The 18122-nt window shown below is 43.2% G+C and overlaps 1 protein-coding gene across 1 annotated transcript in view; it reads right to left on the bottom strand.

The window, feature by feature from the left end:
* Nucleotides 1-17856, bottom strand: part of PLB1 (phospholipase B1) — a 111653-nt gene extending 93797 nt beyond the window's left edge. The window contains exons 1-6 of the mRNA XM_064295174.1: nucleotides 17785-17856; nucleotides 16764-16838; nucleotides 14613-14676; nucleotides 7472-7530; nucleotides 5629-5702; nucleotides 3791-3834 (exon numbers count right to left, since the gene is read on the bottom strand). Of these exons, the coding sequence (XP_064151244.1) occupies nucleotides 3791-3834; nucleotides 5629-5702; nucleotides 7472-7530; nucleotides 14613-14676; nucleotides 16764-16838; nucleotides 17785-17856 (388 nt within the window). The remainder of the gene's footprint in view (nucleotides 1-3790; nucleotides 3835-5628; nucleotides 5703-7471; nucleotides 7531-14612; nucleotides 14677-16763; nucleotides 16839-17784) is intronic.
* Between the last annotated feature and the right edge of the window lie 266 nt (nucleotides 17857-18122).

Below are 18122 nucleotides of genomic sequence, written 5' to 3'. Positions count from 1 at the left end.
GAAGAAAACAAATAATAAAAATTAGAGCTGAACTAAATGAATTAGAGAACAGAAAAACAATCGAAAGAATTAACAAAGCCAAAAGCTGGTTCTTTGAAAAAATTAACAAAATTGATAAACCATTGGCTAGACTGACTAAAGAAATACAGGAAAGGAAACAAATAACCCGAATAAGAAATGAGAAGGACCACATCACAACAGAACTAAATGAAATTAAAAGAATCATTTCAGATTATTATGAAAAATTGTACTCTAACAAATTTGAAAACCTAGAAGAAATGGATGAATTCCTGGAAAAACACTACCTACCTAAACTAACACATTCAGAAGTAGAACAACTAAATAGACCCATAACAAAAAAAGAGATTGAAACGGTAATCAAAAAACTCCCAACAAAAAAAAGTCCTGGCCCAGACGGCTTCACTGCAGAGTTCTACCAAATTTTCAGAGAAGAGTTAACACCACTACTACTAAAGGTATTCCAAAGCATAGAAAATGACGGAATACTACCCAACTCATTCTATGAAGCCACCATCTCCCTGATACCAAAACCAGGTAAAGACATTACAAAAAAAGAAAATTATAGACCTATATCCCTCATGAACATTGATGCAAAAATCCTCAACAAAATTCTAGCCAATAGAATCCAACGACACATCAAAAAAATAATTCACCCTGATCAAGTGGGATTTATACCAGGTATGCAAGGCTGGTTTAATATCAGAAAAACCATTAATGTAATCCATCACATAAATAAAACAAAAGACAAAAACCACATGATCTTATCAATTGATGCAGAAAAGGCATTTGACAAAGTCCAACACCCATTCATGATAAAAACTCTTACCAAAATAGGAATTGAAGGAAAATTCCTCAACATAATAAAGGGCATCTATGCAAAGCCAACAGCCAATATCACTCTAAATGGAGAGAACCTGAAAGCATTTCCCTTGAGAACGGGAACCAGACAAGGATGCCCTTTATCACCGCTCTTATTCAACATCGTGTTGGAAGTCTTAGCCAGGGCAATCAGGCTAGACAAAGAAATAAAAGGTATCCGGATTGGCAAGGAAGAAGTAAAGTTATCACTATTTGCAGATGACATGATTATATACACAGAAAACCCTAAGGAATCCTCCAGAAAACTACTGAAACTAATAGAAGAGTTTGGCAGAGTCTCAGGTTATAAAATAAACATACAAAAATCACTTGGATTCCTCTACATCAACAAAAAGAACACCGAAGAGGAAATAACCAAATCAATACCATTCACAGTAGCCCCCAAGAAGATAAGATACTTAGGAATAAATCTTACCAAGGAGGTAAAAGACCTATACAAAGAAAACTACAAAGCTCTACTACAAGAAATTCAAAAGGACATACTTAAGTGGAAAAACATACCTTGCTCATGGATAGGAAGACTTAACATAGTAAAAATGTCTATTCTACCAAAAGCCATCTATACATTTAACGCACTTCCGATCCAAATTCCAATGTCATATTTTAAGGGGATAGAGAAACAAATCACCAATTTCATATGGAAGGGAAAGAAGCCCCGGATAAGCAAAGCACTACTGAAAAAGAAGAAGAAAGTGGGAGGCCTCACCTTACCTGACTTCAGAACCTATTATACAGCCACAGTAGTCAAAACAGCCTGGTATTGGTACAACAACAGACACATAGACCAATGGAACAGAATTGAGAACCCAGACATAGATCCATCCACGTATGAGCAGCTGATATTTGACAAAGGACCAGTGTCAATTAACTGGGGAAAAGACAGCCTTTTTAACAAATGGTGCTGGCATAACTGGATATCCATTTGCAAAAAAATGAAACAGGACCCATACCTCACACCATGCACAAAAACTAACTCCAAGTGGATCAAAGACCTAAACATAAAGACTAAAACGATAAAGATCATGGAAGAAAAAATTGGGACAACCCTAGGAGCCCTAATACAAGGTATAAACAGAATACAAAACATTACCAAAAATGATGAAGAGAAACCCGATAACTGGGAGCTCCTAAAAATCAAACACCTATGCTCATCTAAAGACTTCACCAAAAGAGTAAAAAGACCACCTACAGATTGGGAAAGAATTTTCAGCTATGACATCTCCGACCAGCGCCTGATCTCTAAAATCTACATGATTCTGTCAAAACTCAACCACAAAAAGACAAACAACCCAATCAAGAAGTGGGCAAAGGATATGAACACACATTTCTCTAAAGAAGATATTCAGGCAGCCAACAGATACATGAGAAAATGCTCTCGATCATTAGCCATTAGAGAAATGCAAATTAAAACTACGATGAGATTCCATCTCACACCAGCAAGGCTGGCATTAATCCAAAAAACACAAAATAATAAATGTTGGAGAGGCTGCGGAGAGATTGGAACTCTCATACACTGCTGGTGGGAATGTAAAATGGTACAACCACTTTGGAAATCTATCTGGCGTTATCTTAAACAGTTAGAAATAGAACTACCATACAAGCCAGAAATCCCACTCCTAGGAATATACCCTAGAGATACAAGAGCCTTCATACAAACAGATATATGCACACCCATGTTTATTGCAGCTCTGTTTACAATAGCAAAAAGTTGGAAGCAACCAAGGTGTCCATCAACGGATGAATGGTTAAATAAATTGTGGTATATTCACACAATGGAATACTACGCATCGATAAAGAACAGTGACGAATCTCTGAAATATTTCATAACATGGAGGAACCTGGAAGGCATTATGCTGAGCGAAATTAGTCAGAGGCAAAAGGACAAATATTGTATAAGACCACTATTATAAGATCTTGAGAAATAGTAAACCTGAGAAGAACACAAGATTACAGCCAAGAAAACCTTATGGAGCAGTTCTGGTCTGTAACACATGGGATTGCCATGAGTTGAAATTGACTCAGTGGCAACGGGTTTGATTTTTGGACCATCACACCTTGGTGACTTATTTAAATAATTTCTTTGCTTCTAAAGACGTATTACAAAGGGACCTAACAAGACAAGTAACTGAGAACAGGACCAATTAAATTCCTCTGAGGCAAAATTATTACCCAGAAGATTTTAAGGGAAAATAATTAAATTTAAACATTTATTGCATGTGTACTTTAAGAACAAGCATTTAGGAGAAGAGAAAGATCAATAGAACAAGACTCTTCAGAGAACGTAGCCAGGCTTTTAAAAAATCATTCCAAACAGGTTGTGGGTGAAGTAATTTAAGGAAAATGTTCAACCCCAGACATGGCTGTGCTTGCACAGCGTGAACAAGGTCACCTCATCTCTTACTGCTGCAATAGCAGGGCTTCATAAAGCGACACACAAGAATTTAACATCTTTGTACAATGTGATACTCAGCTCAGCCCACCCTAACTCAGTGCCTCCTGTACCAGAGAGCTGCTCTGCTCAGGACCACAGGCAAAGCAGAAAAGCTTTCCTTTCCTTCTTTCTCAAACCATTTCTTAATGATTTGTATTAAAATTTGATCTGAGCTCTCTCTTCCTCTCCCTCTTTCTTACTCTCTTCCTTCCTTAGACAAATATAATTCTTCTTAAAAAAAAAAACAAAAACAAAAAAAACTCTCCAAGGCTTTAATCTCTCTCAAGAAGCAGAGCAAGGGCGACAGCCTCGGGAAGCAGCGCCCCCTACTGAGCCTGGCGGTCCCTGCCGTCCGTGGTCCCATTCCAAATCCGCGTCTGCCTCCAAGGGGAGCGGCTGAAATGCGAAGGTTAAGCTCCCTCAGTCTGCCCCTAAACCATCCAGGGAGCAAGGACTCACTTGCCAAGGTAGTGACTGTGCTTATGTTCTGATCTCCGCCGACACTGTTTTTTGGAAAGAAAAACGGTGAAGGTTAAAATGCCAGAGAGGCCGAAACACTTCAGACACTGCCAAGAAGAAAGACATTTCTTTTTCTGAAAAAACAAACAAAAACCCCAAACCCTGTAGGCTTGAAACTTGCCTTTTCCTCATTATTCCAGTAGAAAAATGGAAAAACAAGCCAGAATACGGTAACTCCTCCCCCCACAAATCTGAAATCCTGATTTAAACTGTAACGGCTGATGTAAAATAAAAAAAAAAAAGAATTTAAAAAAAAACTTCGAGCTCTGGCATTGGGGCAGGGAAACCAAGGGGGTCCGTTCACCTGTCTTCCAGAGAGAAGGTGGGCCCTCTTTGGGTACAGGGCCCTGCCCTAGCCTGACCATCCACTGCAGCTCTGCGTCATCATCGTTATTATGGCAAACACAGTTCAAGGTTTGCTCTGGTCTTTCTCTTCCGCTTGCCTTGGCGAAGCCCGTTTTTAAAGGGTCTTCTAGATAGCAAGCCATCTTCCAGGACAAAAAACAGTACTTCTGAAATGCAAAGGAGATCAAACTCCATGGGTTTCTAGGCGTGAAAATATGCAGCATTCCAGAGTTGATAGGATTCCGAGTTTTCCATCTCCCCTCCATCTGTGCCAAGCACGTCTGGGAACATTTAAAAGGCTTTCACAATATTTGGGGTTTAGCTCCATGCAGCAACGTGGAGAGGATGCCAGAGCTTCAGTACCCAGGTTCAAGCTGGTGCCAGATGGAGATGCCAAATTCCTGGCCGAGGAAACACCACGCCTGTCTGGCCATGACTGGCACGAGCCAGGCTTTCAGAGCACAGAGGTAATGCAAGTCCTGCTCACGCAGCTGTGGCAGCCTGAGTTTGACCACAGCCATAGAAAACAAGCCTGCACGAAGCAAGTCATGATGAGGGCAAGTACGGAATTAGGAGTGACGAACCCCCTGTTCTACTTCTTGCTCTTTTATCATCTGGCTGTGTGACCTTGGACAGGTTATTTCCCCTCTCTGGGCCTTGTTTCCTCATCTGTGAAGTGAAGGCTCTTAAATAATGAGGCCAGCTACTCTTCATACCTACTTTGTGTCAGGCCCTGTGCTGCGTACTTAAATTCTCTCTAGTCCTCACAATGGAATCCAGGGGTAGTACAAATGGTTAGTGTGCTTATCTGCTAACTGAAAGGCTGGAGGTTTGAGTCTACCCAGAGGTGCCTCAGAAGAAAAGCCTGGTGATCTGCTTCTGAAAAATCAGCCATTGAAAACCCTGTGGAGCACTGTTCTACTCTGATACACAAGGGGTCGCCATGAGTCAGAATTGACTCCACGGCAATTACAGTGATGTCAGGGAGGACTATTATCCCTGCATCTGAGGAGACAAGCTCAGAGACACCTTGCCCAAGGTCACATAAAGCTGGAGAGCTGGGGCTCAGACACAGCTCGGCTCTGGTTCCACATGCCGTAATCTGTCCATCACCCAGGCCACTGCCTCTTTCTGGGATTCCACGTCACAGAGGGAGGGAGGGAAGCTAGACATGCTTTTCCAACTCTAACACTTCTGTGGTTTCTCCCCCAAACTCCTGCTCAGCCTCAGTTCCTGTTTTGGGGACTATAGTGGCCTGGGGAAGCTAATACACACCTGCTTCAAGTTAAACCTAGGAGTTTGTTGTAGAAAAGCACTAACTAGGCATTGGCTCATTCCGCTACTAGAGGAATAGTTTTCTAAAATGCTCAGAGGGCTTCCTCTCCTCTGCAGTGAAGGAAGGTTCTTCAGGGCCTTGCCATGCCCTCACCCACCTCCAGGACAGGCCTCGGTACTCAGTAAGGACATCCAAGAGGTTCCAAGGCTCGGACCCGGCTCCATTACCTGCCTGAGAGGAAGCGACAAGGGAGTAAGTTTCCTTGGCTTTTCCCCGTGGCCCTTCCTCTGCCCGCCTGCCAGAAGGCTGGGCTCTGGTCCTGGCCAGGGACGCATGGGCGTTCTGCAGAATCTGGAGTCCAGACCACACCAAGTCTTCCATGCCTCCTGCCTCTTCAGAGGCGAGTGAGAGCTGTCACCAGGGATGCTGGCGCTGTTCACAGCTCTGTCGCATTCTAAGACACCATGCCCGGACCAAGATCAAGGGAAACCAGGCTAGCAAAAGTGCTCTGACAGTTATACCATGGTGTGTATTTTCAAACGGACACATTTCAGGGTCCTGGTTTCCTCATTTTTTAAAGTTGTGAGACATTTCATAAAAGAAAGCACATCATAATCCTTTCACATAAACACACCTCACATATGTACACATTAAAAAATAGTAATGGAATGAAATCCCATGTACCCTCCACTCAGCTCAGAAATAGTGTCTTTTTAAACTGCAGTGTATTGACCACTTTACAGGTTTATGACCAATAAATAGCAGGGCTGTTCCAAAGGTCATGCTGAACACTGGCCTCGCAGGCGGACTGCAGGTGAAGACTGGCTACAGGGAGAGGGCACCCAGGAAGTGATCCCTACTCTCTGTGCCCAGTTTCTTTGCCACTTGCCAGGTGTGTCACACTCAGAGTGCTGCCTCCCCAGGCAGGCCTAAGCAGCCATGATGATCCTTGATGGTCCTCATCCCAAGAGCATCTTTAAGGAGACCATGAAGCTGGCGGGAGGTGGTATCAGCTACACCCAGCAATAACTGGTTGGGAGAAGCCATATGGAAGGTCCTAGCAACCAGGCTGCTTGTCCTTCCTCCCCTGAAGGTTGTGAGCAATAGGGCCTTTGGGGTCAGGAGACACTGAGGGGTCATGGAGGAGGGGGCTACCTTGTAGGGATAGAATTCTGGACTTAGCGTCAGGATCTCCGAGTTCTGGTCCTGCGTCCAGGACTTATAAGGTGTGTGGCCCATAAATCTAGGCAAAGTCATACTTTGCAGGAATTTGTTGTGAGGATATTGAGTGAGGTAATATAAATGTGAACAGGCCACAGGTGTCAGGTGGCTAGGGGATTTAGCTGTAGGCCCTGCGTTCTACTCACCCAGAGAACAACAGCTGGACTAGTCAGTAATGAGTTGCTAAGGGATGCGTGTGACTGGGGACCTCTAGAACCCGACATCCAGGCTCCTTGTGGAGCCTTGGGTATCCATGTAGGGGGCTGCAGAGGTGGACTTGTATCTCTTCAGTACCTCCAGCTCTTCCACTGACCCCTTTTGCTCACTGTGTCCCCTCGCCACCCCATTAGCACTTGTCCCTATATCATCATCTTTGCTCCTCTCCTTGGTACCTTTCATTTGATTCCTACATGGACAAACTAAACACCAGAACTCTGAAGGACCCTATACTGTGGTTATGAGACCTAGTCTAATCCTGCCTCCACAGCTGACAGGCTGTGTAAATTGGGGGCGCTCCCTCTGGGGTCCCTCCACTTCTAGCAGGCGTGGCCTACTCTCCCCTTCATCCCCGTATTAGAAGAGGAATGAGGAAGTTAGAATGGAGGTGGGCAAGAAATGCTACTGGATTCCAGCACAGGCAAGTGGATTGAGGGAGATGGAGATCAGAAAGAGGGATAGAAATGTTTACAAGCAGAGAGTGAGATTTTTCTCTCCAGGTTCTCGTATCAATCAAAAGCTTCTCCCCTCCCAGCTCCCCTTCTACATTCAGGGTAACTTACCGTAAGAGAGTCACCCATGGCTCCAATTACCTTGATGTCAGCCGGCCTCAACCTATGAACTGAGAATACAAGCAGGAGTGAATGGAAGATTGGGATTCCAGGAAAGCACTTGGCCCATCTCCTCTGAAAACAAATAAAGACCTTCCAGACAAACTGAGGGGAAGTCAGTTTTTAAAAGCAATTCAGCGTGGACAAAAGAGGTTAAAAGTCCACCTTTACCAATCAGGCTCAGCAATGCCAGTCATGGCGCCTGGTTGCTGGTCTCCACCCTCAGGCAACTGGAGGTTGTCATTGACGTAGGGCCAGGGCTGAAAGGTGGGCCCAGCTTTAAGAGTGGCTGTGTGTGCTGGTACAGGGTGAGACCTGACAGGCATCAGAGCAGCAGTCACTCTCAGGGCATGAACTAGCCCTTGCCACTGTGATTTGTGAGTAAGGAGCCAATACTTAGTCTATCCCAGGATCCGATGATGTTTGGGATAGAACATTATATCAATCAGCACAGTTGTTCTAAAGTAAAAAGGGGAATGGTTTTGTACCACTGATTTTTTTTTTTAATCATATTTTAGGTGGAAGTTTACAGTGCCAATTAGTTTTTCATTCAAAAATTTGTACATGGGTTGTTGTGTGAAATTGGGTAATCCCTACAATGTGTAAGCACTCTCCCCTTTCCCTTCTCACCCTGGGCTCTCTGCATCCATTTGCCGACTCTATTTTGTATCCTTGCTTTTAGGTGTCTACTATGATGTGGATGAAGGCTATTTACCCATATGACAAACACTGAACACCAAACAGTGGGCTGGGGATTCTGGGAAATACACAGTGATCAGAAATGAAGAACGCACTCAAGAAACTCACAGGCTAATGGGAAAATAAGAAACATGCGTAGTTAAAACGGAGCCCTGCTGGCACAGTGGTTAAGAGCTATGGCTGCCAACCAAAGGTCAGCAGTTCAAATCCACCAGCCGCTCCTTGGAAACTCTATGGGATAGTTCTAGTCGGTCCTATAGGGTCTCTATGAGTCGGAATCAACTGAATGGCAACAGGTAATAGTTAAAATACGAAGTATAGAATGATACATACTCTGAGAAGTAGAAAGTGACATGAAGTTCTGGAGCTGGGGAGATGCCCTCCCCCTGGGGAATGGGCAGAAGTGGTTCAGAGCAGGCTTCAAGGAGAAGGTAGCATTTGAACTAGGTCTCAGGAGATGAGGATGAAGGAAAGCGAAATAGGGTTACTGCTGAGCAGGAAATGATGGGAAAAAAAACATAAGGGCAAGCTGGGGTATAGTAAAGTCTATATAGAACAGATAGTCATACAGCTTGGTTTAAGTGGCACATATATAAGGAGACTAACAAAAAATATTAGAAAGGTAGGTTAGGGCCTCAGGCCTTTTATATCCAGCTGACAAGTTAGGAGATTAACACGAATATTGATATTTATGCAAATACTTGAATAAATACATCTCTACTATACCCCTTCACGTTACAGATCCCAGCACGTTTTGGGGACCACATCTACAATTCCTTTATCATAAGTAGCATGTTCCACTCAAATCACAGGCTCCCTTGTACTCGCAATACCTCACTCCCATAGCCACCCTGACTTTCCCATGGTGCAATCTTCCCTCTCAGATGCCCCTTCCGTGGTCTCTGGTGGTGCAATGCTGTGTGAAATTGTCATAATAACGTCTGTGACTTTGAAGAAGCCTAATATAGAGCTTGTACCAGGGAATGGCCCAGCCCCCAGGGGAAGGAGCTCATCATTTCAGTAGGCCGTTGCTTAAGATGGATGAACTAAAACTTGTCTGCAAGAAGGCTTTCTTGGCAGCCCTTCTTTGCCAAGAGACTCAATAAAATATGCAGTAAAACACAGAACAAGATGCTCTCAACACAACTGGAATGCATATAACCCACGTCACCCACCAAAATCCAAATCATAGTTGAATAATTATATCTACTCAGTAAGCTTTATTAACACTCAGTGAAAATGATGTTCGAAGGGATCTCCAGGTCTTGGCCCCTTCCTTGGAGACATCTTGTCTACCTGACTTCCATGCTGCCTGCAAATGTAGAACTGCCACTCCCCCCCACTGTGGCTGTGCTGTCAATGGAAAACAAATGCCCCTTGTGCTGCCTCACAGGATGTAAAGGGATATGTACATAGTCGTGTGTGTGTAAAATGTATAGATTAGTGGGCCTCAAACTTGAGTATCTGGAGGGCTTGTTAAAACAGATTGCTGGCCCCACCCCCAGAGGAGCAGGTGTGGGGTATTTCTAACAAGCTCCCAGGTGATGCTGATGCTGCTGGTCTGGGTACCATATTTTGAGAACCACTGATAGAGACACTTCTTTATTTTTGAAGCTGTTGGCAGTGGTCAGTTCCTGCAGTTGCAGCTGCCATCGCAATGCTTGGAGGCAGATTTGCACCTTTGCCTCTTAGATTTGACAGCCACTGGGGCTCTTTCTTCAGAGCCCTCCCTCCTTTCCAAACTCCACCTGCATCCACCCCCACCCCCACACACACTTCCTTACACGTGATTACAGCCTGCTTGGCCCTGCCCCAGCTTTCCACAGCTACAGGATGTTGTCAGGAGAATAATATCAAATCACAAAGACAGCTGCACACATTAGCACATGTCCCCAGGCCTGAGCCTGAAAACTTTAAAATGGCCTCTTCTCCAAGAAACTGGGCTATGGGCAAAAAAGGCAACAGAATGAAAACCAGGATTCACTCCCCTCAACTCTGGCGTGGTTTATCATAGCGGCTGGTGGTGACAGTCCACCACTCTGCTATCATTGCCATAATACATAATACAATGACTTCTGTGAGCACTAGGTAGTATGCAAAAGTTAGGGGAAATTTTCGGGACTGGTAAAATGTGGATGGATGGATAGATTTACCTCAAAAGAGTGCTGCAGTTTGTTAAAGAGGCAGCTGAAACTGGCCATCCCTGTCCCCTAAATTTGTATCAGATGAAAGGAAACACACACACACATACATATGTCAATGTCTATGTGTATATGTATGTATGTGTATGTATATACGTGCAGATAGACTGATTGGTTGATTTTTGCGGGGGGGGGTTCCTGCAAAAGGTAATAAACTGAATGAACTAAATGGAGGGGGGAAAGATTTGACTTATCTGGGATTTTATTGTCAAGATAGACTGTGGCACAATTCATTGGTTTAATATCCTGTAGACCTTGAGTTGAGGTTTGTTAATGTTATCATACATGACAAAAGACACAGCCTGGAAACAGAGCAAAGCACTTTAGCAATTGCTCTCCTTGAAGGAAAAGAAAAAATTTCGTGATAAGATTAAATTTGTGTGGGCTGATTAGCTGAACATTATCTGGTACAAACTGTCCACCACCTTGAAAGAAGGTTGATAAACACATCATTAACTCATCAAGATTTCTACAGAGGAGGCCTTTTATCAGAAGGCCATCCAAACTACGGTAAAATATTACGAATAGCAAGGAGACTGTATAGCAGAGTGTAGGATGGGGAAACTGCCCACCACATGAAAAGTTACACCCAGGAGGAAGACTTGGCACGCTGCTATTTTCTTTTCATGTGACCCAACAACTTAAACCACGTGGGCCTGTAATCTGAAAAAACAACTTTCTCTCCATTGCCAGCTAGGGTTACCGAACCCATTTGTCCTCTGACTTTAGGAACCTGTATTAAGACTTCCACAACCATCATGTACTGCTAACACAGGTTAGAACCTTGTTTCTGCCTCTGGAATGCTTTGGTATGAGTTTTTCTGAAGAAACATGTGCCTTGTACCTAGCTCAATAAATGCGCTAAATTGAATTAAAAGTTAAATAGGTGGCTCTGTGACAGGAACTTTCCAGCTCTCACAGTTTTAAATGATGGAGCCCTCAGGACAGGGAAACACATTTATCCATGTGTCTTGAGGGTGAGTTTGAATTTATTTAGTAGGCTTGTCGCTCCTAGAAACCAAAAAAAAAAAAAAAAAACTGGTTGCCATTTCAATTCCGACTCATAGCAACCCTATAGAGACCCTACAGGACAGAGTACAGTTGTCCTATGCGGTTTCCAAGGAGCGCCTGGTGGATTCAAACTGCTGACCTTTTGGTTAGCAGCCGTAGCTCTTAACCACACTGCCAACCAGGGTTTCCTCCTAGAGACCACCCGGCTGTTATTTCCTGTGGGGCATCATTCTTCTCTGATCAAAGGCTAGGTCAGGTCACAGACCCTTGAACAGGCAATGACCATAGAAACAGCTCCAGGGCCTGGGCTGGAAGTGACATTGCTGTCTCAGAGCAAAGTGAAACCCCTCACGCATGATGATCACCTAGTTCTGTAACCTGCGCATTTTTCATATCAGCTTTTGAATAACTAATTTTCACCAAATGGGTCAAAGAAATGATATCAGGTGCTTAGAAAGGAGTCAATGGACTACAATAAATGAAGTCACGGTTCTGTTTTATACTATTGGTGACCGCAGCATATAGTTAGCCTTGTGGATCTCTATTTTCAAATACCATGAATTTTGCCTTTTTGCATGAAATTGACAGCTTGGCTTCAGGAGAGGTATAAAAACCAGTGGGGCCACGGCCCCTCTGGCTCCTTACTGCCGCTCCTTTAAGTACAAAAACTACTCCTTTTCTCACTGTGAAAACTTTACGTCAGTTACTAGGTCCAATATATTTTTCTTAGCCGTTCCGACCATGTTAAGGAGAGGGCCATCGAGTAATATAAAATAATACAAGTATTTACGAATTATAAAGCCCACAGTATGTAGCACTCAGCAAAATGCACGTGTGCACTGATTGTAGAAGAAGCTTAGAAACTTTATTCTTTGGCTATGAAATGTCACATGGTCATAAAAATTGCTTCCAACTATGTACTGTCTAGATCTCATCCCAAAGGCTCCACAGGTCAGTGAAGAGGTTCACTGTCTGCGGGCTCTGGAGTGGAATGAGGGGGACGGAACCAGGTTGCCACGGCCATGGCCTGCTTATGGCAGATGATGTTTTACTTTGAAACATCATTTTTGGCTGGACCTATGTTATCTGTGGATTAGTCTGTCAGAAAAACTAGACAGAGGGAGTATAAAGGTTTTGGGAAAATAACTGTTTTTCATTATTGTCCAGCTGTTTGTGGCCATTTTTCTAAGTGAGACTTTTCAGGTGAAGCAGGACTCCCAAGTGCAGGCCCATCATTTTTCTCTGAGGACTGTGCCCACCCCATTGGCAAGAGTGAATGTTTTGATCCCATGCCCACTTGATTAGAGGCCTAAACCTGTTCATCTGTGTATTCAAACAGCTCCTATCACTAGAATATCTCAGATCTCAAGGTCTTCAGATTTCTTGCTGTTATATCTTGAAGTGCCAATAAACAAAATAACCTTCAGCATCAGGGTATAAGAAAGAATTTCACATTTTATCTGGCTTTTAAGATGTTGAGATATGCTGTAATGGCCTGGTTGGTTATCACTGCATAGGAACGTAATCCACAAAGATTGCAAAATGCTTTGCAGATCATCTTTTCAGAGTGATAAGGTTAAAAAGATGATGGATATTATTTCACTGCAAAGAGTACAGCTATTAAAACATACTCAGATGTTTTGTATATAACTCTGAGTAAGGGGTTTTGCTGTAGGAGGACCTAGATATGAAGCTGATAATTTATTTCTGCTGCTAAGGTTCTGCCAGTAAACTAACCAATAAAACGAGTTGTCAACAAGCATGAAAAAAAGTCTAAAGACTTTACATATGTATATGTGTGTGTGTGTGTGTGTGTATCATCTGGTTATATATACCATATATATATATAAATATATGCAGTATATCTGTACGTATATATCTATAGAAGTATAGATATGTATAGCCCTGGCAGCACAGTGGATAAGAGCTATGGCTGCTAACCAAAAGGTTGGCAGTTCGAATGTATACCAGCTGCTCCTTGGAAACCCTATGGGGTTTCCAAGGGTCCTATAGGGTCGCTATGAGTCAGTATCGGGTCAACAACAGATTTTTTTTTTTTTTGGTTATAGATATGTGTGTAATATAAGATCTATATCACCTATTCCATTATTCTACAAGGTAGAACAAGAGTCAGTTATATACCAAAGTTTTAGTGAGAAGATTTTTAACTTACCTCCCAGTCATTTGACTTAATTTGAGTATGTAGAGCGAAGATGGGAAGGGAAAGCCAAGCCAGGGCATTTACTTGCTCTACTAATATGCAGCAAAGAAAAAGGAAATATTTTTCTCAGACAATCTGGCTGGAAAGATCCCATTCCTGCAAGATTTCTTCTACTCACTGTGATGTCACCAAACTTAATTCTCTATGAGCAGCAATAGATCAACTAGATTATAAACTCCTGGAAGGCACATAGTGGAAACTGAACGGTTAGCTAATAATTAAACGGACAAATGAGTCACCCTCCAGGACTAAGCATGGGAACCTGTAGGGCTATTGCAAAAAAAATGCTCCTGAACTGGTGTTTGAGTCATGTAGGTCACCATGTGGCCTTCCTGTGACTTCCCAAGGTCGCATGCCCCTGTGTGACCTTGCTGGCTCAGAAAGGCTTAGCCCTTCAGCAGCTCCTCTTGGGAAAGTTGCTGACCTCTGCCTAGAATAAGCCACTAGTCCCTTTCAGTGCCCATATTAGTCATTTTAGAAACCCTGAGAAACAGTGAAGACGGCATGCTATAGTATGGTTGCTTTCCTTTTCTGTGTGGTGTTCGAGTGCATTCTGCAAATGAGGCTGTCAGGGGTTGTGGAATGGCTACTTTTGCTTTCTGACGAAAGGTGGTTTTGCTTATTGGAGAGCAAATTATCCTTCCCAAGGCTTAAATGCAGGGACAAGAACATCATCTCACTCAACTAAATCGGACTTTTTGTAGAACATGGCCTGGCATGTGGTTAGTGCTCAATAAATGCTTTCTGATAATGATGCTGCTATCAAATTTTAGTTAAAGAATAACTCAAACGCAGGCTTGAATTTACAAGTATACACACAAAGCAATTCCTGTTGTCTTTATAAAACCTCTCAAGAGTATTTCAGAGTGTGTGGAAAGTCCTTCTCATACTAAAATGGCTCTTACTTTAATGATTTCAGGTCTCAAATGAGTTTAAAAGTCACTGGACTCGAGCTGTGTACCTGAGGTGGGAATCGAGTCAGACGGATCCTTGTCAGGACAGTTGACTTCCGTTCCTTCTCTCACCTGCAATGGGATACACACAGAAATAAGATGAATTTCCAGGTGGCAGCATGAAATGGAGCTTGCAGTCTAGGAAACTGAGTGAGAAGTAGGGCCTCTATTTTGGAAAATATCACCTAAGGTAACATAAAAACTCACTTATCTCTTTCGATTTCTCCCTCTCCTTCAACACTCACATCCAATTTTCCACAAAGTCCTTTCCAAAGGCTCCCCAAGCCCATCTCCTCCTCTCCAGTCCCTCAACCTCAGCCTAAGTTTAGTCTTTTGTTATTTCTCGCCTGGAATGCTGCAGTATTCACCAGGATCATCGTCTTAAGTCCTTTGTACTTCTTCCCTGGCCCTCTGAATCCATCCAGAATGGGTTTCTTTAATCATCATAAATATGTCACTCCCCTGTCCGTGTTCTCAGTGAGGGCAGGGAGTTTTGTCTGTTTCGTTCATTGTTGTATTCCCAAAGCCTAGCACAGTGCCTGGCACACAGCAGATGGTTAATAACTATTTGTTGGTTTAACAAATAAATTACTACTCCGTGTTAACATCAGTGCATTCTCCCTGGAGTGCCCCAGAAGGCCTCTGGACATTTTAAGCTACCAGCCCTGGCCAAACTCACTGTGCTGTCCCACACCTCCATGCCTTTGCTCAAGCAGTTAGCTCTACTTTCAGTTTTCTCACACTTCCGTCCACCTGGCTCAAACTTAGTCATCCTTCAAGGCTGAGGTCATGAGTACTCTTTGGGAAGCCTTCTTCAACTGTCTCTGGTCTAAGTTAGTCTATTTTCCCCTGCTTTCCCAGAATACCCCATTAAAACTTTAATTATAGTACTTATTACATTATGTTGTAATTGCTGATTAACGTTTATATTTCTCTACCAGACTGAGTTCCTTAGGACAAGGAATATATTTTATCTATGTTTTTATCTCCTATGCCTGGTAATCATCCATCCATCCAATAGTTATTAGGTAACTACTCTGAGTCCTTGCTTTCACTGAACTTATATTCTAGTGATTTTTTTTCCCCATTGCCGTCGATATTCAATAAATACATCCTGAAGGATGACAATAATAGCCACACTTACATATAGCTCATGGTATGTCAGATATTATTCTCAGTGCTTAATACTTATTAACTTATTCTAATTTAATAACAATTCTATGAGGTAGGTTTATTACTATCACCATTTCCCAGAGGAAAAAAACCAAGGCACAGAAAGGCTAGGAATTTTGCCAGTTCTCTTAACTCACTGTGCCATACTGCCTCTCAGATGTATTCTCATTGCTATGATATTGTTAGAAAGTGTGGGGCAAGGAGTCTTTCACACTGTAGCTCTTTGGTTTCACGGTGGAGGCTCAGGCTGTCAACTTTGTATCCACCACTTGGAGTAAATCTCACCCTCTTTTACACCATAGGGAGGCAGGGCCTTCACTAGGACTGAATTTGTCTTGACCCACATGGTTGCCCAGTTCTCTGAAAACAAAGACATCCACCTTCAGGCAGTCCTCGGTTCCTCAGAGGAGTGCGGGGTACCCTATCTGATATGGACAGGATGTATCAGAAAGAGGCTCACGAGATAAACAACAAGCAAGATGTGAGTAACTGTGAGGTGCTCCTATGGGTGTGGACAAACTGCTGAGGCCTTTTTGTCTCCATACCATCTGGTTTCAAACTTCACCACGTTGCTCTGCCTTTTCTTAAACTTCTCTTCAGATTAATGCCTATAATGAGTTTAAAAGGACCTGACAGAGATTTGAGAAAGGTCTGGTGTCTGACATCACAACAGATAGGGAACAGGCAGTGCTGAGCTACCCTAATATCGCCTATGAAGCCACAGGATGCTGTTGTAAGCTGTTCTAAAGATAAGACCTTTAGGGTAAACCTGCTTCTAGGTGCCAAGGAACAGGCATACTTGTGATTCTCCGTCCTTGCCCAGCCTGGATTTCAGATATTCATCATAGCCTCCATTACCTCTGCAGCCCACAGCACCCCCAGAGACAGTGGGGTTCCAGGACATAAGAAACCATGTGCAAAGGTTCCAAAGACTCTGCAAGATGTTTATTTGCATGTTTTTTAATTACAGAAAAGTCTTTCCATACCTCAGGCATCTTTTGGGTTTTTGATGAGCTAGGCAGGTAGTTGCTGTTTCTGTAGGTAAACAGATAGGGATTCTCCTGCAGAAGAAGATAATATATCCCTTAATTATCAGGCTTTATTATCGAGCAACACCACTGGCCAGTTTGGAAAAATCTTATCATACTTTATATGATGACCAAACCATTCTCTGGCTCTTCTCTGTGCTGCCCATTTGTTCCCTGAAGGAGCTCATTAATGCTTTGAAATTTCCCCTTTGCAATACTTATCTCTTGATGTCTATCCTGGAGGTTCATGACTTGGCTAAGTGTACATATTTCAATGAGCAGAGCGCTTAATTTTAAGCTTCTTGGCAGTCAAAACAAAGAAACAGGATAGATTATATAGTTCTTGTTGTCTAGTAGCAAAAAACTCACCAATTCAACAAGAAAGCTAAGAATTTAACTAGCACTAAATGATGAAAGGAATTGTATTCATTTATGTCTAGTTAGGGCAGTTCTACTCTGTCCTATAGGGTCACTATGAGTGGGAATCAACACGATGGCAATGGGTTTTTGTTTGATTTTCTCATCTGTTTATTGAGAAACATCGATTATATATATACTACATGTTACAGTTATTTAAGACTCAGCAAAATGGCCTACCTTTAAGGCTACTTAGATCCTCAGACACCCTGCCTCCTTCTCCACACAGAGACAGAGGATGGTCTGGGAAAGGCATCTGGGTCAGGGGCTTGGGACATAGAGAAGATGGGAAGAGCAGCATTTGGGTCCTGGAGAGCTGTGGCTTTGTTTCTATACCACCACCACCCCGCCCCCAGATGTGGAGGGGCCTCAGTTCTACTAAAACTGCTCTCATGGCCCAGAAGTATAAGCAAAGTGAGCAAAGCTGTGCCCGGGTCTGGAAGAACAGGCCCAAGACTGATGGGCCTGATGTCCCAGCCAGGTAGAAAGCCCCACTTGGTAACCCCATCTCTCCCCATCCCAATTCAGTTTGAGACAGCCTCCCTGCCCAGTCCCTGCCCACCTGAGTGGGACATTTCATTGGCCTCCTCTCTTTTGCACTGAATGGCTCATCCTTCTGTCCTGCTGGCTTCATCTAGAAGAGAAGGTGATGAGACATCCTTAGAACAGAAAAGTCTTGTACAGGTAGCAGCACTCTAGGGTACCATTGAGCTAGACTCATTAGACCACTGGTTATCAGTTTAAATCCTGGACCAGGAGCATCAGCACCTGGGAACTAATTAGAAATGCAAGGTTCCAGGCCCTACTCCAGGTGTATGGAATCTCTAGAAACTCCGGAGGTGGTGCCAAGCAATCTGTGCTTAGCAAGGCTGCCAGGTTATTCTGATGAGGCTAATATTG

This window comes from Loxodonta africana, chromosome 12 (genome assembly GCF_030014295.1).
Source record: "Loxodonta africana isolate mLoxAfr1 chromosome 12, mLoxAfr1.hap2, whole genome shotgun sequence".
NCBI lineage: Eukaryota > Metazoa > Chordata > Mammalia > Proboscidea > Elephantidae > Loxodonta > Loxodonta africana.
Note: the sequence above shows the minus strand (reverse complement) of the source record. Positions and strands in the feature narration are given on the sequence as shown.